General features: G+C 37.9%; 2 protein-coding genes and 1 non-coding gene across 5 annotated transcripts; 2 read left to right on the forward strand and 1 right to left on the reverse strand.

The window, feature by feature from the left end:
• LOC111402398 (serine/threonine-protein kinase D6PKL2-like) lies at positions 1–4,489 on the forward strand. Of its 3 annotated transcripts, XM_023030672.1 has the most exons (5): positions 1–280; positions 386–492; positions 1,324–1,395; positions 1,544–2,539; positions 3,287–4,489. In XM_023030672.1, the coding sequence occupies exons 4-5, from the start codon at positions 1,671–1,673 to the stop codon at positions 4,158–4,160; spliced, it is 1,743 nt and encodes a 580-aa protein (XP_022886440.1). In that variant the 5' UTR covers positions 1–280; positions 386–492; positions 1,324–1,395; positions 1,544–1,670; the 3' UTR covers positions 4,161–4,489. The 3 variants fall into 3 exon arrangements, with proteins under 3 accessions (XP_022886440.1, XP_022886441.1, XP_022886442.1); XM_023030673.1 differs by having other exon boundaries at positions 1–492; positions 1,341–1,395; XM_023030674.1 differs by lacking the exon at positions 386–492.
• Positions 4,490–5,302: 813 nt separating this feature from the next.
• On the reverse strand, positions 5,303–5,375 carry TRNAF-GAA. The gene has a single exon. It is a non-coding gene; the product is annotated as a tRNA-Phe (tRNA).
• Positions 5,376–18,587: 13,212 nt separating this feature from the next.
• On the forward strand, positions 18,588–20,493 carry LOC111402400. The gene is made up of 2 exons (XM_023030675.1): positions 18,588–18,900; positions 19,949–20,493. The coding sequence occupies exons 1-2, from the start codon at positions 18,642–18,644 to the stop codon at positions 20,278–20,280; spliced, it is 591 nt and encodes a 196-aa protein (XP_022886443.1). The 5' UTR covers positions 18,588–18,641; the 3' UTR covers positions 20,281–20,493.
• Positions 20,494–23,340: the final 2,847 nt, after the last annotated feature.

Genomic DNA, 23,340 nt, shown 5'->3' on the forward strand with positions numbered 1-23,340 from the left:
TCTGAATATGAAGAGCTTTGTAAACCTGGGCTCAACTCGATCGACTTGAAATTGGCATCGACTATGGGCCATGGAAGACAGTGAGATGGAACCGTCCATCATGTCCATAAGTTTATAGGTTTTTTGGACCAAAAAACAATGAACCAAACTTTAGAAAAAGCAAAAGAAAGGATAAAACAGAAAAGAAAAAGGTCTCAATTAATGGCTGGTTTTCATTGCTTTTAAGTTTGACCACAACCTCAAGCCTGTATTTCCGATTCGTCTAAACTAACAGTCTAAGGTGAAAAGATCCTGTCTGTATTTTTATTACTGCTTTTGAAGCATCTCCTCTCTATTTCTCTCCGCTCAATTTGTAAGTTTTTGTTGCCACATATATCAATTCAAGAACAAAGAAACTGAGCATTCAATGAGGAAGTTTTCTTTCTACAATGTTCTTTTCACTGCCGAAGCTTAAGCCCTGAAATTTAGGCCTCTGGATTTAGCAAATTTTAGGTGATCTTCATTCTCCTCTTCTTTTTCGCTCTGGGTTCTGGTTTTTCGGTTCCAAGATTCCATTTATGCATTTGGGTTTTTCTCTGATCTTTCTGTGCGTGTTTTCAAATAACTTAATTTTAGCTTCTTTTTTTCCTTTTTCTTTAACACTCCGTTCCTTGCTGTGTAATAGACAGTACCGAGCATGCCATTAGAATTTGTTTTTTGGATCAAGATCATTTTTTATATAATTTTTCATGAAGTGAATTGTTTTTTTGAATTTGAAATCATAAAATTTTTGCTGCATGTTCTCAAGACCTGACCAGATTCAGTTCTTTATTTTCTGGTGGTCCTCTAGTACTGCATTTTTTCCTTTTTCAGTTCTTGGGAAGTGATTTTGATTTTTTAAATTATTAAAGCCTCTTTTTTAGAAAAAAGTATCTGTGTGGAATTGTGTGATTGACTATATGCTCTACTTTATGCGTCAGTCTCTTTTCTTGCTCCCATTGTTGGTATTTTCACTGTCCATTTGCTGTTGAAATTTGAAAAAATTGAGGAGGCAGCCCTTTCTGAGAGTACATAGGGTTCAATTTGTACTTGTAATTGAGATTTTGAGTACTTGTTTGCTTTGTTTCCTGAGTTTCAACTTGGATTAGTTTGCTACGATTTGAGGGTTTTGAATTCTGATCTGATATTTTCCACTACTTCATTCCCTAATTTAGAGTGGGATCTAGAATTTGAGTAATGAGTAATAGAAACTTGAACCCCCAACATATTGTAATGTTTAGTTTTTATTATTTTTTCCGGATTCTTCCATTTATTTCATGAATCCACATCGTATATTTGTAACAGTGACAGCCTTGTTGCAGCTATATGGTGGTATTGGTACACTACATCATTGACTCGTGGAAAAACTTCATATGGGTTCGTTTTCGTTCGCAATCATTACAAATTATTCTTTTTATAGATCAAATAATTTCATGGATTGGAAATGACTATATTGATTAATGAGTAGTTTTATGCAGTTATGTGGTAACAGTGTTTACTTAATGGTAGTTGTTTCATTTGACAGGTCTGTAATTTTATGAGTAAGGGAGAACAGACATTTGGAAGTTCTTTGAAGTGATTATGTGATATTGTAGTAGCTGCAGAGTACTATTAGTTGGATATAGTTTAACCATACTCTCTTTGTTTCCCACATGGCCTCAAAAACTGTCACTAGACCTTTTCCAGAACGGGAAATAGAAGCTCCTGGTTCTAAGCAAGCAATATTAGCAAAAAGTCATAAAAATATTCCTTCTCAGGTCTCAAATACAAGCAAGCCTGAGCTGGCTAATCCTGAACATCCAGCAGGACTAATTAATGTGACAGGGTTGCCAGTGCCTGTTGGAGCTGTAAACCCTGCAAGATCTCCTAATAATTCTAATGGATTTGGTGATACGGATAGTCCTGCTAATCAAGAAAAAAGAATGTCGGAGCAAGAGAGTGTAAAGAGCAGTTCATTTTCCGTAAAGATTAGTGATGGAGCCAGCAGTCTTGCAAATATGGGCGGAAGTGCAAAAATTAGTGATCTCGGGAACTTTTTCGAGAGTGGAAAGAGTAGTATGTGTCGAGGAAGCACGAGTACTGATGTTAGTGATGAAAGCAGTTTTAGCAGTTTCAGTAGCAGTATCACCAAACCCCATAAAGCAAATGATTTGCGATGGGAAGCCATCCAAGCGATCCGAGCCCGGGATGGTGTCTTGGGTTTGAGTCATTTCAGATTGCTGAAGAGATTAGGTTGTGGAGATATTGGGAGTGTTTACTTGGCCGAATTGAGAGGAACAAATTGTTATTTTGCAATGAAAGTTATGGATAAGGCATCTCTAGCAAGTCGTAAGAAGCTTCTTCGTGCTCAGACGGAAAGAGAGATACTGCAGTCCCTTGATCATCCATTCCTTCCAACTCTATATGCACATTTTGAGACTGATAAGTTTTCGTGTCTGGTGATGGAATTTTGCCCCGGAGGAGACCTGCACTCTCTTAGACAAAGACAACCCGGAAAATACTTTTCTGAACAAGTTGTGAAGTATGATATCTTCAACTCTTCTTGGATATTGAACTAATAATTTGCTCTCTCTTTTTGTCCCCAATTATCCTGTCGATCATATTAATACCTAAATTTTTTTTGACATTCATCTGTCATAATTATTCCATCTGCATACAGCTGTTGATATCAAAGTATCCGGAATTTTATTTTTTTGTAATGCATCAAAGTCATTATTAAAAATTTTGTCTTTTTACTTTTGAACGTTACCCATATTACAGTAGGATGTTTTACTTCTAAGGTAATTGGGTATAATCATCAATTATCCTGTGTCTTGTGTAATTACAAACTCTTCTTGTGAGATGCATCCTTTTTATTTGTATTCTATTTTATACGTCTTATGAAGTCATGACTTTGGTTACAAGTGATTTACCTACCTAAGTGATTTTCAACTGTGTACATGAATAACATCACGAGTGCGGGGTTTTATGTAGGTTTGAATTGGCTTGAGTTAATATTTGAAATGATAGCAAGTTTAAGTGTTTAACTGTGATAATCTCGACTTTGATTTTTAATAGGCAAGTCTTAACCGGACATGATAAACCTTGCGCCTAATGTTTATTGTTCTTGGTAGTTATCTTCTTATTGATTGGAAATAGGTTCATTATCTGCATCAATGTAGTACTCCCCATGCAAAGTATGATCCTTGCCTAATATCATCAGGTGATCAAAATTTATCATAGATCCACGAGTAACTAACAGTTGTGATTCCATTGTCGCTTGTGACAGATTTTATGTTGCAGAAGTCCTGCTTGCTATGGAATATTTACACATGCTCGGGATTGTCTATCGTGACCTTAAGCCAGAGAATATCCTGGTGAGGGACGATGGGCACATAATGCTCTCAGACTTTGACCTTTCACTTTGCTGCGATGTTAGTCCCTCACTGGTCAAGACCTCGTCCTTGGAGTCGGAACCCGTGCAAAAAAATTCTGGATATTGCATCCAGCCGGCGTGCATTGAACCTGCCTGCATTCAGCCATCGTGTGTTGTTCCAACAACGTGCTTCTCTCCTCGTCTCTTTTTGAGCAAATCTAAAAAGGATAGGAAGCCAAAACACGAAATTGGAAACCAAGTTACTCCATTGCCCGAGCTGATTGCTGAACCAACCAATGCTCGGTCGATGTCTTTTGTAGGAACTCACGAGTATCTGGCGCCCGAGATTATAAAAAATGAAGGTCATGGAAGTCCAGTTGACTGGTGGACATTCGGGATCTTTCTATATGAACTTTTGTTTGGTAAAACTCCATTTAAAGGTCCTAATAACCGGGCGACATTATTCAACGTTGTTGGACAGCCTCTTCGATTCCCAGAATCACCCATCGTCAGTTTTGCTGCTCGTGATCTAATTAGGGGTTTGCTCGTGAAAGAACCACATAATAGGTTGGCTTATAAAAGAGGTGCCACCGAGATTAAGCAACACCCTTTCTTCGAAGGAGTGAATTGGGCATTGATACGATGTGCCACACCTCCTGAGATCCCAAAGCCTGTAGAATTCGAGAAATTAACCATTCCAGCAGTGTCAGTCAATGAAAAGGCTACTGTTGCTGCAAATATCCCAGATCAAAAAGCCTATAAATATCTCGAGTTCGACTTTTTCTAGGTAATATTAGTATTTTCGGAATTTGTTTCAAGTTCGTGGGGATAACTTTTCTGGACAATCAAGGATATTGATGATCATTTTGGTGGGATTCCTGTTAAATGGTAGATTGTGAAAAGTTGTACATTTCTTGTTGCTGTCTGTAACACTTCCTGACCTTTGAATTGTACTATTTATAATTTTTATAATTTCTAGGGGAAGTGTTCTTAAATTCGAAACATTGTAGGACCAAATTTAGATGAGCCCCCAAATTTGTAGCCTTTATGCGTTTGTATGCTTGTTTGTGAGCTGACATTTGAACCAGAAATAGCAGCATTGTCCATTATGTTTCGTATTCCTTTTTGTTGGAGGAAGTTTAAAACTTTTTGTTGGAGGAAGTTTAAAACTGTCGATAATTTACAAATATTCGAATACTTATTTTATACGGGGTTCCTCACATCAATGGTTATTGAAGTTGAGTAATAATTACTCTAATTTCTAATTATTACGCTAATGGAAATGGTAATCCGGATATAAACTTTGAGAAATAGTATTATTCATTATGCCAATTCAACAAAATTGGGAGTGAGATAGCGAGGATTGAACTCATTTTAGGGTGTGTTTGATAACCTCGCAATTTTCATGGAAAATGAAAAATCAATACCATTTTTCAATTTTTGTAGTGTTTGATAGGTGAAATTTTTCATGGAAAACGAATTCCACCTTTCTTGGCCACGTCAGCATTTTCCGTCAAATCCTTGAATTGGAATTCTCACCAATTCTCGGTACTGTACCTTTTTTTTTTTTTTTGGCAATTGAAACAAATTCGAAGGACTATTAAAAAAAATATATTTTCCTTTAATTGACAATTTCCATATAAAACAAAATCAAACGAACACTAAAATATAAATGAATTTTTTTTTTTTTAGCAATGGAAACAAATTCCATTCTCAATACCAATAAATTATATCCATTTAGTTGGCAATTTTCATGTAAAATAAAGTCAAATGAACACCAAAAAATATTTTTATTTCAACATTTTTCACGTGAAAATTTACGTCAATCAAGCACAATAATTTACAATTCCAGAAAAATAAGTTTTAGACAATTCAATTTCCTAAAATTCATTTTCTTTCCCTCCAAATTCCATCTTCACAAAAAGGCAATGCGGTGAGCGTGGATCGAACACGCGACCTTCAGATCTTCAGTCTGACGCTCTCCCAACTGAGCTATCCCCGCTGTTGTAATGTAGTTTTATTTGGTGTAAAATACCCATTGGCTATAGCATGTTTGTCGTTGCCCTTGAAAAGATTTTACCGTCCTATGAGTGACACGTGGATTCCATTGCCTCTTCCGGTCCTCATTCTCGCACAAAATTCTTGGTGTTATAAAAATAGTCTCAAAAATAAAAAGTAAATATTGTCGAGATCGAACGAAAGGAAAATATTTATTATTTTTATTATTGTGAATGCTGTGAGTATTTTATTATTTTTTATATCACAAAAAGTAAATATTTTGAGTATTTTATTATTTTTTATATTTATTTATTTTATTTTTTGAAATAGAATTAGGATAGGTAAAGTTTTTTTGTTGTAAAAATCATTTTGCATGGTACGTCAAACAAAAAATATCTTTTAATTATTTTTATTTGTCGTGCAAACTTTGATCGTTATATTTTGAAAAAAAAAAAAAAAAAAAACAATAACAGTGGATATAACATGAACACCTTCCCAACTTTTATATCGAAAATATTAATTAACATTTTGAAATATGTCCGAGCAAAAAAATAAGATCGGACTTAGATACTTGACAATTTTGAAAGTGTCTATACGAGCGGGAAAATGAGGATAACGACAAAAATCATTATGAATGTGTCAGCAATTTTATCGATTACGTGATCACCTTCACGATAATCTTTGTTGAATACTTGGCAAATTTTAGTTTGTCAATATTAACTACATTGAAAATAAATCCACCATCACAAATAATTGTGAACTAAGAATTTATTCGTGGCAGCCTAAACAAGATGGGCAGCTACAGAGCCTTTTTATTCGTGGGGGTCAAAATTGATAATTCCTGTGATTACCATTACATTTTGAGAAATAAGAAACATTTTGTAAAACTACAAAAATCAGGTAATTATCTAACCAATTAAGAATATTAACAAACTTGCTAGGTTCCCTAAATTATAGGATCACCTAAAATTTGTGAAAAACTTCATTGCAGTTAGAAGATATTATGACCGGCCGTATGTGACCTTGGAGAGGAATATAATATTAGGAAAAGAAATTGTGACTATAAATAATTAAAAATAGTGTAGCATTACCTTCAATCCACGAGACATGTTTTTGATTGATATGTGTGACACGTGCTACTGATTGTAAATATTAAAGCGAAACATAGTAAATCTTTTTCTAAAGAGGCTTTGATCCTTGATCTTTTGGAGAAAACGAAATATAAGAGATACAATTAAACTTTTTCAATAAGATAAGAAATTTGAGAGACGACGAACCCGTCAACCTTCCCTGTCCTTCAGACATGAAATTAGGCTACTTAAAGGGAAATAAATACGAAGAACGAAGAGAAAAGAGCTTAATTCTCTATTGATTGAAATATTTCACCTTATTAGCATTTGAGAGATTTAACTTTTTGACCAATCATTCTTAGTTAATTTCTTGTACTTTTCAATTAATTTCGATAAGTTAGTGGATGATCACCGAATAAACTACTAGGTTCTAACCTATTTTGACTACTTTAAATCAAGCAATGACGCCCTCTTGGTTGGTCTAACGCCACTACACATTCAAATTCTTAATACAAACTGTTGACATTTGAACTCCAATTTAATATAAACAATTCGCTAACTCCACCTCAATTAAACGTAAGTTCGGTTCGTACCCTCAGGTCGGAGCTACCCCACTGTTATCTTAGAAAAATATCATGATTACCCCATTGTCACATCACCCTATCAATCATATACACTTGCCACAGGTGACGTCATCGTCGCCCAGAACAATTAATTCCAAGTCCTCAGCCCCCTATAGGTTATCATTACCTGGGTAATACATTAACACATGACCATCGGTCTCATCGACCAATCACAGGAAAATTTGGCGACCCGAGTTCCGAGCTCGGCACTGTTATTGATTTGACTAATTTGATGTAATTTCGGCTGAAACTATGTATAAATAGTTGAATAGGACTCTTATAAAGGACATGCAAATTCATATAACGACTTATGACACAATCACACTAAAATGACATCTTTGTGGTCTTTTTTAAGCATAAATCGCCTTTTTTCTTAAAGTTGATTCAAAATTATCCTTGTTAATTTTGACGTCAACAGTTTGGCGCTAGAAGGAGGGCCCCTAATTGTGAAAAACATTTTCATTCGCTCCACAAAAATTTCAAGAGCCATGAGTCATAACTCAAGTTCCAAAAATCCATCTCACACCCACCCTCATGAAACGAATATACCACTGAGTTCTCCACAACGGCAAGACCCTCAAATGATCGCAATGAGGAAAGCCCTGGAAGAATTGACAAATGCAGTGGGATGACTGGAAAGGAGCTAAGCCCATTCGTCCCCACTAGATACCGAGGTTGAATCCCCTGTAAGGACAAATGCAAAGCGTCCCCCCACCAGGAGGACTCTCCACTTTTCAAGAGGAGAATCATCAAGAAGCCAAATCGACGAGACCAAAAGCAAAGAACCCGAGGCGAGAAGGACTGCAAGTGTGTTCGACAGATTGGGGACCCATCATTCGCTGACTCCTACGCAAGGACAATCTGACTTGAAACGTCCTTTGGAACAAACAGAACCTGAACTAAGCGCGCTTAAAAAACGCATCGTCGAATTGGAGGCTAAAAATAAAGGTGGCATTGAAGGTTACCAAACCAAACGACATCCCCCCTTCACTGAGGATGTCCTTATGGAACCACTACCTAAAAAATTGAAAATTCCCCAGATCGCCGCATATGAAGGGGATGGTGATCCCCTCAGCCACCTTGACAAATACACACGTGGATGTAATTACAGGGGACAAGCAACGCAATCATGTGTCGGGCATTTCCCCTGGCTGTAGGAGACAAAGCCCAAAGATGGTTTAGGAGACTACACGAAAGGTCGATAAAGGATTGGAATGATCTGGTCACAGCATTCTTGGCCCAGTTTATGGGCTCCAAGGCTAGAACTACACCTAAAGAACGTCTAGTGAGCATCAAGCAGGGAATAAGTGAATCCCTCAAAAGCTATCTGAGTAGGTTCAATAAGAAATCCATGGAAGTAAAAAAAAATATCTGACAATGCGGCACTCATGGCCGTATTAGCAGGACTAAGACCCAAAACGAGATTCTGGTGGTCAGTACACAAGGACGGTCCAAGGACTTATCACGAGTTCCTGAATCGAGCTGAGAAATACATAAGCGCTGAAGAAGCAACCTCTGACCAAGAGAAAGCAAGACGTGAAATTAACCTCAGTGATGTGGTGAAAGAAAAAAAAATCAAGCCGCAGTCCCCAGCCAGAAAGAAAGAAGGACAAGAGAGAAAGAGAACGTCACAGGGCTCAGCCATACAAGTTCCAGGAGTACTACCCACTTAAAGCCTCCTTGGAAGAGGTATTCACGCAAGCTAATACAAAAGAAGCATTTCGCAGACCTATAGTCCTAAAGGACGGACAGGCCAGACAACGCCAAGGACGATACTGCCGAGACTATAGGACGATGGGCCATGACATTGATAGCTGCCGGGACTTAGAAGAGGAAGTTGAATCCTTAATTTGAAGAGGTCGGTTACAGGAGTTTGTTGCCAAGCCAAAAGAAACAGATCGACCTACGACGCAGCAGTCACTGCTACAGGGGGCTCCCACACGAGCCCAGCAAGCAATCCCTAACCATAACCCACCCCCACATGCCTAAATCTAAATGATGGTGGGCAAAAATTTGTACATTGAAAGATCCAGAAGGGCTAGGCAAAGGCAAGCCCGAAGTGCAAAAATCGTGCCGAACTACTGAAATCAAACCCCTAAGACTGGCATAGACCCTGAATTGTTCTGGTTCAAGGAAGAAGATTCTGAAGGAATCCTTCAAGACCATAGTGACGCCCTGGTGGTCACAATGATGGTTGCCGGAGTAAAAGTACACTGCACTCTAGTGGACAATGGAAGTTCAGTCAACATACTGTATTCACGAACCTTGAGGCAGTTGGAAATATCAATTCGCTACCTCCAACCGTATCCAAGGAAGCTACAGGGATTTTCTGGGGATCCTATCGAAGCCCTAGGTCAGATCGTACTTATTGTGGAGCTGGGCGAAGCTCCTCGCCAAAGAAGAATCCTAGCGGATTTTGTGGTGGTCGATTTACTATCCAATTACAATGCAATATTGGGACGGCCCATTTTGCAAGAACTAAAGGTTGCCACGTCAATTTATTATTATTGCGTGAAATTTCTCACTCCTTATGGGACTGGAATTATCCAAAGAGATCAAGCCACTGCAAGGGCCTGCAACGTCGACCTGCCAAGGCCACAAGTCAACATGCTAAGGAATAGGTCGAACACACAAGCCGAGGAAGCCAGACCAAAGAGACCAATTGTTGCAGATCTCTTGGAGATTGGCATAACGGAAAAGAATCTCAAAAAGCCACAGATGAGCAATTATCCTTTGACGAGAAAGAGGCAGACCCACATCCTTACCACGGAGTTATGGTAATCTCGTTGCCTGGGGCTAGGGTAACCATCCCCAAAGTCTTGGTGGATACAGAAAGCTCTCTGAATATCCTATTTAGTCACACCCTTAAATGGACGGGTATCCCTGCTAACTTTCTTCGACCATACCCAAATATGGTTCTAGGATTAAGCAGAGCCTTGATTTCTGCCAAATGATCAATCAAACTCAAAGTTGAGTCTGGATCAGCACCTCGGCAGTTGAAGACGAACTCCGAGTTCGTGGTCTTCGACACCCCCTCCTCTTATGATGTTGTGATGGGACAGCCCTTACTCTTTAGCCTAAGAGCAGCAGTTTCCCTATATCACTATTCTATCAAGTTCCCCACATCCCATGGTATGGGGAAAGTCAAAGGAAACAGGGAGCTCACTGAAAGATGTCAATGGAAAACATGTACCAACCATCAACGCAGCTCCCCGAGAGTACATGTGGCAAACATATGGGAATCCGAACTCATTCCCTTAGACCCACAGACTAGGATCGAAGGCGGAGAACCTGTTGAAGAACTAGAAGGAGTTCGAGTCTATGCCAAGGACCAAACAAAGGAGCTCAAAGTCGGGTGCTAGTTGCAGCCCTCCACCCGAAGCAAGATTGTGGCCTTCCTTAAACAGAACCTCGATGTCTTCACTTGGAATCACAGTGACATGAGACGAATAGATCCTAATATTGCATGCCACAAATTACAGGTGGATCCTTCAGTTCGGCCAAAGTAGCAAAAACGACGGCCTCTGAACCCTGAAAGATATGAAGCACTCAACAAAGAGGTGCAAAAACTGTTGAACAACGGTTTCCTCCATGAAGCAAAATACCTGAAGTGGGTCTCAAATTCGGTCCTTGTGAAAAGCACAACGGAGATTGGAAGGTATGCATAGATTTCACCAATCTCAACAAAGCATGCCCTAAAAACAGCTTTTCATTGTCGAGAATAGATCAAATGGTGGACGCCAACGCCGGACATGAGCTACTCAGCTTTATGGACGGGTATTTCAGATACAACCAGATACCGATGTACGACCCGGATAAAAAACATACCTCATTTGTAACTGATCGAGGTCTTTACTACTATAGAGTAATGTCATTCGGTCTCAAAAACGTTGGCACCACCTACCAGAAACTTGTGAATTTCATGTTTTCCCAACAGATCGAAAAGACAATGGAAGTGTATGTTGATGATATGCTGGTCAAAAGCATCAAGGCCAAGGACCACTGCCAACACCTAACCGAAATGTTTGATATACTAAGGAAGTATGGAACGAAGCTGAACCCGAGGAAATGTGCTTTCGGGGTCAGTTCTGAAAGATTCCTAAGCTACATTGTAAACAACCGAGGAATCGAGGCAAACCCTGAAAAAATACAAGTTGTCATCCAAATGAAGCCTCCAACCAAACCTAAAGAGGTACAAAGTTTAACTGGAAAGGTTACCGCCCTCAGTCGGTTCATCTCCAAATCTACGGACCACTGCAAACCCTTCTTCGACACGTTGCGAAGAGGAAAGAACAAATGGACCAAAGAATGCCAGGACGCCTTTAACGAGCTAAGGAGATAACTAGCCCGACCTCTATTGCTTTCAAAACCCAAGGTAGGCGAGACCCTGAAACTATATTTATCTGTTTCAGAGCATGCCATTAGTGCCGTCCTAACCCGAGAAGAAAATGACGTTCAACATCCGGTTTATTACATAAGTAAAGCACTTCACGAAGCCGAGCTCAGATATTCGCCTGTAGAAAAACTGGCATTCACCCTGCTGATGGCAGCGCGAAAACTGAGGCCATATTTCTTGGAATACCCCATTGAGGTCCTTACCAACTCTCCATTGAGGCAAACACTACAAATGACCGACACCTCTGGACGGATGGTAAAATGGGCAGTAGAACTCAGATAATTCGACATCAAATACACGCCTTGTTCCTCCATAAAGGGCCAGGCACTCGCCGACTTTGTCTCTGAGTTCTGAAACGTTCCAATTGAAGAACAACAGAAAGAAACCCCTTGGAAACTTTATGTCGACAGTTCATCAACCGGAGAACGATCTAGAGTCGGCATCGTATTAATCAGCCCTGATCACCGCATATTCTGCGAAGCCTTGCCATTTAACCTCAAAGCCTGAAATAATGAGGCTGAGTACAAAGCTCTCATTGCTAGAGCAAGGATGGCCTCAGGATTAGGGATCTCCGACCTGATCCTACACAGCGACTTCCAACTAGTCGTGAATCAGGTGAACGGTGTATATATGGCGAAAGAAGACAGAATGGACAACTATCGACGAGTTATGAAAAAAGAACTTGAAAGGTTCAACACCACCCAAGTCAAACAAATTTCCCGATCTCAGAACAATCACGCCGATGCACTGGCCTGCCTAGCCACCAGTGAGGGAATCGAGGAGTTCGATAGCATCCCCATGGGAAGAATATCCCTACCATCCACTGATCTGGATAAAGTGCTCCTTATGATGATAGACCCTAAACAAACTTGGTAGGACGAGATCATCGCTTACCTAAAAATCGAAAAATATCCCGAAAACTCTGTAGAGGCTAGAAAGCTCCAAACAAGGTCGGTCAGGTACACTCTCATTGATAATATACTATACAAACGGGGATATTCTACGCCCTTGTTAAGGTACTTGAACGAAGAGGATGCTCAGCACGCCCTGTAGGACGTTCATGAAGGAATATGTGGAAACCATTCCGATGGACTCTCACTAGCTCACAAGATCATACGGCAAGGATACTTTTGGCCTGTAATTTGTTAAAAGATGCGATAAGTGACAGCGCCTCACCCCCATCATAAATACTCTATCGTGCAAACTAAACCTAGTAACAACAACTTGGACCTTTGCAAAATGGGGTGTTGACCTAATTGGACCCATGCCCACTGGAAAATGAGGGGTAAAATTCACCATCGTCGCAGCGGATTACTTCACCAAGTGGGCCGAGGCAGAGCCCCTTGCCATTATCACCGAACAGAAAACAACCAACTTTTTGTGGAAATCAGTGATCTGCAGGTTCGGCATACCTCACTCCATTGTTACGGATAAAGGAAATATGTTTGACAACACACGATTCTCGAATTTTTGCGAAGAGCTCGGCATCAAGAAATATTTCTCATCACCGAACCATCCACAGGCAATTGGCCAAGTCGAAGCCATTAACAAGATTATTAAGCACACATTGAAAGCAAAACTCGACTTGTTTAAAGGAGGATGGGCCGAAGAACTCTCTAGTGTGCTATGGTCTTATCGCACAACTGCAAAGACAAGCACAGGAGAAACCCCGTTCTCACTGGCTTTCGGCATAGAGGCCGTGATCTCACTAGAAATCAACATTCCTTTGCTGCGCATAACTGATTACGACGAAGAAAGGAACCACATAGCTCTTCGCACGGAACTCGACCTAATCGAGGAAAAAGGGAACAACGCCGAACTCAAGAATGTCGTTTATAAACAGTGGAACGCCAAGTACTATAATCAAAAAGTACGAAAAAGAAAATTTAAGGTAGAATCCCTCGTCTTACGGAAGGTATTCCTCCTCACAAGAAAGATCGACAGTGGATGCTTGGGTCCGAATTGGAAAGGTCCCTATCTGATAACAAAGGTCCTGCTAAAAGGGGCATATGAACTGGAAGACTTGGAGGGTAGATCTTTATCCCCATCCTTGGAATGCCGAACACCTTAAGTAGTACTACCAGTGAATGGGAAAAGCCCCCTTGTAATGTCAATCACATCAATAAAAAGGGACTTCCTATTTTTGAACATTTTACTCAGCAATTTGTCAGAATCTTATAAAGCCCTGCTCCATACGCAGGTCGATCTAAGGTCATATGTGTTGCGACACTTAGTGGAAAATTCCTCCTAAGGAATATCATAAAGCCCCACTCCATAAGTAGGACGATCTAAGGTCGTATGTGCTGCGAGACTTAGTGGAAAAACCCTCCTAAGGAATCTATAAAGCCTTGCTGTACACGCAGGATGAACTAAGGCCGTACGTGGTACTACACTTAGTAAAAATGCCCAATGTATAAGCCTGGTTTGGAAAGCAAATACTGCACAACTAAGTAAAATTCATTCAAGGTAATTCTACATTCTATTGTAACGCCCTTACAAATTTAGCTAAGTTTATGAGGTATTGTTTAATTTAAAAAAAATCGTACTTAGCATAAACAATATCCATTCCAAACAAAATGTCATAAACAGTCAAAACAAAGTTCACTCGTAAGCTAAAAATATATTGACAAACTAAAATACCAAAAATCAATGTTTTTAACCACCAAAGGGTCTTAGGGGGTTGGGGTAGTATCTTCAACATCCTGAGCTGTCGGTAATACCCAGACTCTAGCAGACTCAGACAACCTCCGCAACTCCTCCTTCTGCCCCTCCAGTGCCTCATCCAGAAAGGCCACATCAAAATCAGGCCTCTCATTCCTGATGTGCCCCACCAACTCCTCCGGTGTCACCACGTAGACAGCCTGGGCTACGACATCAAACTCGGAGGACTCCTTCCAGGCTTCCATCGCTCTGTCAATCTTGGCCTCAGCCTCTTCAACCCTTTTGGTAGCCTGCCTTACCATTTCGTTGGCCTCTTGTACCTTCTGGTTGGCCTCTCTGACTTTGTCGCTCTCCTCTTCTGCCAGAGCTCTGGCCTCTTCCTTCGAGGCCCTCAAAACCTTGATCTCCTCCATCAATCTCTCTTCGACATCGAGCCTGGAGTTCAGCTCGATCCCCATCTGGTTCAGTTTCTCTTCATACTCCTTCTCCCTCAGAGCGAACTGGGCCTTTTCAGCTTCCATGCTGCTGTAAAGATTGAAGGACTGATCCTTTGCCTCTATGAGTTTGTCCAGCTCGGACTTCACCTGTTTTTCAAAAATCAAAAATCAAGTAAGTCATTAAAACAGTTATAAAATTGATCAAAAATTAAGTAAGAGGTATACCTTATCCGCCACTGCCATCATGTATAAAACTGATCGGTGACCATGGAGCTGAGCAGTGACCAAGGCCTCACCAATGGACATCTCATTCAGATAGTCCTGCTCTCTCTCACCCCAGCTCCGGGTAAGCAGATTGGCCGACTCCCTCAAAAGTGAAGTGAGCGCGGCAGACATTTCCCTAGAAGGAGAAGAAGCTTGGAGATAGTCTAAAAATATTTCTGGTCTGTGTCCCACCAAACTTTCCCAGCTCGGCCTCTGTAAATCTGGGCACCGATCCTGCAAGTTTGCGGAATTGGTTCCGACAGCAGAAGGGGCAGCTGGGGATGGCAAAGAAGGAGACGGCAGGGTCGGGCTCGGCAAATGCACTGCTTCAGGAATTCTCAGTGATGCCGGGGGCGCAGATCGGTTCCTCTTCAATGGAACCTCCTCCTCCTCCTCCTCCACCTCTTTAGAACGGCTTTCCATTCGTTCTAGGACTTCTCTCTTCTTTCCGTTACCCGCAGCCTCGACCTTTGCTGCCTTGTAGCCCCGCATCTCGTCCTGATGACCTGAGAAAGCAATGAAACGCTCAATAAATATGTATATACATAAAGAAATCACAACCACGAATAAAGGTTAAAATATTACCTGAACTGGATGGAGCCGAACTCGAAGCTCGTACTTGCAACAATCCGCCCTGGTGTGAGTTCAAATCTAAAATTACAAACTTACAAGACCTTTGCCTTTTAGGTAATGATCTTATTACCTCAGCTTGTCTCCGTGTATCTTTGGTTAACGTCCCCTTCTTGTAATCTGCACAAAGGAAAAAATACCGAAATCAGTACTTCGTCAAATACGCCTTACTAAAAGACTAAAACCCAAAAAGACACTTACATAACGAATGATAGAGCCTGGGAACCATGTCCTCCCTATTCACCTCGGCAGAATGAAACTGTCACTCCCTCGATATATAGAACCACTCTTCTTTCCATTTCTTAATTGAGGAAGGGGTGTCTAACACCATAGAACCTCCCGTCCTGGGCCTAACGCTTGTGTACCACCATCCAAAGTTCTTCCTATCCTCCTTCAAAGTAAACAGAGAATCGAACTGCTGGACACATAGCTCAGGATTCCCCATTTGGTTCCACAAAATAAGGGTGGCTATTAAGGTCCGCCACCTGTTAGGGCATAGTTGCGTGGGAGCTATGCCCCACGAAGAAAGGAATTTATAAATCACCCTAGAAAAAAGAAGCCTCAGACCGACCTGAAGGATAGCCGAGTTCTGGTATTATAATAACTACCGAACTTCGAATGGTATATTTAGCTCGCCAGCTGGCTACCACATTCCCTGTCACAACCGACTTATAAGAACTCCGCCCCCCACTCCCCAGAATTACTCTCATCAACATCCTTACTGGATCTACCTGCTCCCATGGAACCTTCACATCCTAAGTCCATGACAGGGCGCCCTAAGTCAATCGGGTTAATTATGGAAATAGGAACAGGGGTAAAAACTTCTCTACAACTAGAAGACGAACTCGTTGAGAGGGAGACTGACTCTTCCTGCTGGTTGTGCCAGGAATGAACTCTAGACTCATCCAAACTCATGTATAAACTAAGAAACAAAGCACAAACTGAAAGGAGGTAGCAAATAAGAATAGAAGGATACCTGGGAAACGAACTGGGAAAACGAACTCACTCGAATACGGGAATACGAACTTAGGGAATTGCCCAAATATTTGAGAAAGTAAAACTAGCGAAATAGGAAAAGAAATGACTGACCAAAAAGAGATTTAAAGAAAGAGAAGCTAAGAGGGCGCGATCTGAGCCGTTCATCCAAAAATGGAGGGAAACAATCAACGGCTCAAAAGCCTAAAAGACAAAACAACGTAGTTTTAGCCAAGCTTGCTGAAGAAGCTACTTATAAATGGCATACAGCTCATCCACCTCAAAAGATGACACTTGTCACAGCAATAAATGTACTTCTTGGAGAAAGCATCACTGAGGTTAGCCCCCTTACGGTAGAGCTGACCTGGGGGGTAACTGTTGACATCTGAACTCCAATCTAGTATAAACAGTTTGATAATCCCACCTCAGTTAAACGTAAGTTCGGCCCGTACCCCCAGGTCGAAGTTACCCGTCGTTATCTTAGAAAAACATCATAATTACCCCTTGTCACATCACCCTATCAATCAGATATACTTGCCACAGGTGACGTCATCGCCGCCTGGAACAACCAATTCCAAGTCCTCGAACTTCAGCCCCCTACAGGTCATCATTACCTGGGTAATACATTAACACATGACCACCGGCCTCATCGACCAATCACAGGAGAATTTGGCGACTCGAGTTCCAAGCTCGGCACTGTTGCTGATTTGACTAATTTGATATAATTTCAGCTGAAACTATGTATAAATAGTTGAATAGGACTCTTGTAACGGGCGAGCAAATTCATATAACGACTTATGACACAATCACACTAAAATGACATCTTTGTGGTCTTTTTGAAGCATAAATCGCATTTTTTCTTAAAATTGGTTCAAAATTATCCTTGCTAATTTTGATGTCAACCTAAACTATTAATAAAATTTAAACTTTTAAATGAAGTTTATTAATAAGTTATTAAAAATAAAATATTTTTTGTATTCTTAACTTGTCAGACTTTTAAATTAAGCGGCTTAATCAAAAGTTAAAATTAGGTGGAATATTGATTAAAAAAAAGATTATGATATGAGTTCTTAAATCATTGCAATAACTCTATTTCTTTCGAAATCGCTAATCGATCATATTTTTTATAGGGGCAATTGAAAATTGCATCCAGTTTTGACCATTATCGTTTTTCTAGTCGAATGGGTCTGAACAATTTGATTCTTTTGTTTTATTTTGTTTTTTTTCCCCCCAAAAAGAGAAATTTTATTTGTACAAAATAAGTTTGAACAAGAAGATTATCATAATGAAAGTGTAGACTTGAATCAGACGGAAATAGATGGGGCAGGCTTGACAATTGACTCGTATTGGAGTGCTTGTTTACCAAAGGTGGGATTTGGGCATGTAAACGTTAGTCTTGCTATTAAAAGAATACGTAAGTGATAAAATTAGGCTACCAACCTAAACAGTTAGCCCTCCATTTTCCCAACTTCCAAAAAAATCAACTAGTTTAATAATTGACAAAATCCTGGTGGAATGACTATTATGACCCTCAATTTTTAAATTGACCCTCCAATTTGCCCTCTTACATTAAACAACCTATGGGCATGTTAATTTGGTAGTTGAGACTCAATGTTGTTGTATGGAATTACTCATAAGAATTTGAATTTTTCCTTAATTCAGTATTATCCGCTCCAACATGCTAAAAATGTCACAAAGTTGTAGCATATGTGAATCTTACAAAAACATGTAATATAGTTGCTTGATAACATCTAAAACACAATCTACGTACTCAGAATAGGGTCACGAGAATATATCTCGAATTGTTGTGCAATAATACAAACGAGCCTAATATTGTAAACTCTTGATGCAAATTGGACTTATTTTTAGTGGTGATTCTTCCACTAGACTTTTTGAAATAAGTATGAAATCATAATTTAGATTGTTGATAAAATCTTCTCCAAATGAACACATTAAAAGTGTCATTTTGAGTGGTAATATAACCTCTCATCAAATTCTTGTTCAAATCCAAATGTTTTAACCCAAAAAAAATAAAAATAAAAATCATGGTATCATTATCTAAAGGCTAAAATAGTAATTTGCTTTGTTTGAAAAGGGCATGTGAACCATGCAGGTATCCTATATAAACAAACCAAATGTGGTAGCTAACTTTTCATTGTTCCTTCATTCCCTCTTAACGTTAACACGAAGTTTGTGAACAAACACAAACATCAGATGATGAGCCATTTTCGCGGGTGTAACACTCTCGTGAATATGATTTTCTTCATATTCTTACTCCTCCTCTGTCCCGGGACTCTATCGACGGCGGCCGGTCAAGAAAAGTCGATTATTGAACTGCCTACTGTAAATGAAGACTTGGTGAATTGGGCTGGCTATGGAGAAGAGCAACTGTCCAGGGTTTTAATCACAGGGGAACTTCTTTGCCATGGTGATGGAAATCATAAAGATTCAGTTCATACTTTGCCAGTTTCTGGTTTGTATAATTTTCTTCTATTCTTCAAGTATTCTTATCTAATATTTGGTGTAGCTTAAAATCTTGTTAAGAATCTAGGTAAAAAGTTAACAATTAATTTTAACTGCACATTTCATGAGACTCACAGCTTTTTAACCATAAATTTATCAACTTTTTATCAAAATTTACTGAAACTTTGGTTTTTCGCTACATCAAACAAGGGCTTAGTATTTTTTTTTTTTTCTTTTTGTGATTTTGCGTGCTCTGAAAGCATCGTTTGATCACCATAATTCAGTTCTTTTGCAATAATTAAATGATGATACTTTTTGAAATGTTGATAAATGTCTAAAATTATAAGATTTTAAATATCGAACATATTTATTTTTTAGAATTTGTCTTTATCAAGAAATCTCATCAAGTGCATACCAAAGTTATTTTTTCATTAAAGGTCTAAAACGAGCATAATTGTTTAAATGCAATACAAGATCGCTTAATTCTAGGATCGAACATGTTGAACTACTAATATATCTCATAGTTCAAACACGCAGATTTAAAACTCATTTATTTAATTAATTAATTATCAAGCTGCAAAAAAAAATCTTAATAGTTTCAAGTCATGAAGGCAGTTTCTTGACCAAAAAATGGGCTGTAAGTATATTTCTGAAAGTGGAAAACCACCAATTCTATGTCCGATCTTTAATTATTGACCTTTAAGTTTTATTTTCTTAAACATAAATATATGGAGTCAAAAGAGAATATTGGTCATGAACATAGATTTCTTTTTTAGTATTAACGAAATTATATTTCAGTGCCCAAAATTCAGGCACATCATTATCGTGAACAGAGATGTGTTTGTTAAGATAAGTTTCACGGTATATAGGTTGCACAAAAATTTCTAATATCCTAGATTTTATTTCGGACGTGTTTTAAAATTCAGAACTTTGGATTTTGCTGCTGCCGAGATTGTGAAGCAGTTAAGAAAGTGGTTACTAAAATCTTTTCATTCTACGTCTAGTTTTTCAATACTGCATACTAAACATGTTCTAAAAATTTATGACAAAATATGCAGATGCATCGATCGCGGTTTTCTGCGGCACCAGCAGCTCCGAGACGAGGAAATCATATGCGATGGGCAGAACGAATGGCTATGGTGAATTTCACATCGATCTTCCGTCCCATCTCCACGCCATTCCGAACTTGGAAAAGATCTGTCTCGTTAAAGTTCTTCATCTTCCCAAAACATGTTCTTGTAGACATGCTTTTACTGGAAAACACAAAGGGATAGAATTAACATCGATTGGCGAAGGCATTCGGACATATACGGCCCATAAAATACATTTGCTATCTAAACCTGCGAAAAGGCACATGAATAGAAGAGCCAAGACGAGGAATAATCTGTAATAAAACGGTGCATTGAGTTGCCCATGACTCGTGTGGATGGCGCTTTAGTCACAACATGAGTTGCATGTAAATTTCACAACCCTGTTACTTGTGTGTACGAGAAAGAGGAAGAGAGAAGACTACATTTGATACAAAGCATGTTTGATATGTAATATTAAATGTGTTTGAACTGTAATGATGAGATATTAATTCTCTGTTTGGTACGGATAAAAATTCAGATTTTAAAATCAAAGTCAACAAATAATTTTAATACATATTTTATGAATCCCACGATTTTTCAACCACACATTTTATCAATTTTGATCAAAATCTTAAAAAAATTGATTTTAATTCCCACAAAAAAGGAGCTAAGTTTATTTTACCTACCTTGTCACTAGATAAATAAGTGGAGTTGTGATATCAACTACGCATGCAAATGAAATATTGGGGATTGGAAAAGTCCTGCACCCAACGTGCCCTAATCCGAATCAGCTTGAACGTGTTTGTGGATTTCATAAAATGTGCGAATAAAAATACGTAATCAATTTAATTTAAATTTTTTATTAACTTTTAATTTGCACCGAACATGGACATGGTATGAACTTCTTTATATTTTCTGGGAAAACGGACTGTATGTCTCGTTGGGCTCAGGCAACCCAACTAACTTGCCATACAAATGCAGGTCACAGCCTCTCATCAGACTACAGGCCCATTTTATTACTTTAATGAAAGTGATGACTTTACAGATATTCTATTTTGTCCAAAAATTATATTAAAAAAATTACATTCTTTTAATAATTTTAATACATTTTTAATTAAAAATCAAAATTTTACATTTACCTCATTTTATAATTTTTTTTAAACATATATCCTCTTAGTTGAAATCAATATTGATTACACTGATTTTATTGTAGAAAACATATCCCTACTATATAAAAAGTGGAATGTGAGGGCACTGTAGAAAACAACAGTGTTTTGATTCATCTTTACTGTAACATTTTTGTTTTGTTTTTTTTCAATTCGGGGCCAAAAACGACGCCGTTTGCTTGATATATATTTTATTTTATTGTACACTACCTCCAAATTTACTGCAACACGCAATTTTCATTCCTCCTCTACTCCGATATAGATATATATAGTAGGGATATAAGAAAGATATTACTTTTATATATATAAAAAAAAAGATAGAGATAATATGCGACAGATTTTTTTTTACACATATTACTTATAAGTAAAAAATTTGAAGAGAAAAGAATTAAAGAGAATTTTAAATTAAAAAAAATATTATAACGTAAAATTATACAACAAAAAAAATATAATCTCTCTATGTACGGAGCAAAAGCCTTCGTGCACGAAGACATTAGTCTCCATGCACAGAGACACTCCATGCACGGAGGGGGGTGGGGGGGAAAAAAAATTAGCTGAAGGCTCCGTGCACGGAGGCAAATGTCTCCATGCACGGAGACACTGTCTCAGTGCATGGAGACAAAATTTATAAATTTTTTTTAAGAAGTAATTGTTCTGTTTATCAATTTATTTAAATTTCTTTTTTATTCTTTTCTCTTTTAAATAAAACTTAATTTTTCAATTTTAACAAAATAATATTTATATATATATTTTTAAATTTTTGTAATTTTTTTATTTTGTTTATTTTGTATTTTTTCAAAATTATTTACAATTTTATTTTTTTTCAAGTGGGGAGCAAAAACTACGCCCGTGCATAGAGTGCATCGTTTTTTTTTTTTTTTGTAGTTTTTTTTTGGGCCTCCGTGCACGGACTCTTCTTTTTTTTTTTTTTTTTATATATATATCTTCAACAAAAAAAAATTTAAAAATTAACAATTTCATAATCACTTTTTCTTATTCCCGAAAATACAATTATAAAAAAGAAAACAATATTAAATTACAAAAATCAATATCTGCCAAATACGGTATCTAAAGACAATATGTGCAAATATGGTATGTTGTAAATATAGTATGATGCAAATACGGTATACTGTATATATGGTATGATACAAATACAATATGCTGTAAATACGGTGTGCTGTATATACGATATAATGCAAATACAATATACTGTAAATACAATATGATGCAAATACGGTGTGCTGCATATACAGTATGATGCAAATACAGTATGCTGCATATACGGTAAGCTGTAAATACGGTATGTTGCATATACGGTATATGTAATGCATATACGGTATGAATGAATCCGATTTCGTCTACTACAATAAATTTCAATACCGTATATGATGTCTACTGTATTTGCAGCTTACCATATATGCAGCCTACCGTATTTGCAGGCAACTTACCGTATATGCTACTTACTATATGTGCAGCTTACCGTATATACCGATTTTTATACTTACAAATACCGAGAGTGCAGAACACCATACATTCACTTATCAAACCGAATGTCAGAAAAAAATTCCAGATTTTTATTTTTTCAACATAAGCATAAAATAAATATTAAAATATATGAAGGACAAAATATAAAACACATATGAATATGCAAGTCGATTTATAATTATGCAGTGACACATATTATACATTTGAAATTTCTTATGTCGGTGTAAAATAACCTTGAAGTCATTCTAGAGCGAATTAACCACTGCAATGTCTATACTAGAAATACAATTGTGCAAATTAATATGAATTAAATCTACATTACATGGGATTTGGATTTATTTATAACAAATATTGGTGATTAGTCTAAAGACAATATTTGCAAATACGGTATGCTATAATACTATATGTTATAGTTAAGATATAACATACTATACGTATATGTTATAATATAGTGTTTAGCATAATATAATGAGAATTATTGTTGTACAATTTTTTTTTTATATTACAACAATATGCATATTACAACATATAACTTACCGTATATGCTATAATACAATCTGTGCGGTCATGCAGCGACTTTTTATTTTTTTTAAAATTTAATCATGCAACCTAATATTTGTTTAGTTTGTTATTTTATTAGTTAAAAATATGCATTAAATCTAATAAAAAAATATAATTACAAGAATAAGTTTAATTTCAATATAATACAAAAAAATCTTAAAGAAATAA

Source organism: Olea europaea, chromosome 10 (genome assembly GCF_002742605.1).
Source record: "Olea europaea var. sylvestris chromosome 10, O_europaea_v1, whole genome shotgun sequence".
Classification (NCBI taxonomy): domain Eukaryota; kingdom Viridiplantae; phylum Streptophyta; class Magnoliopsida; order Lamiales; family Oleaceae; genus Olea; species Olea europaea.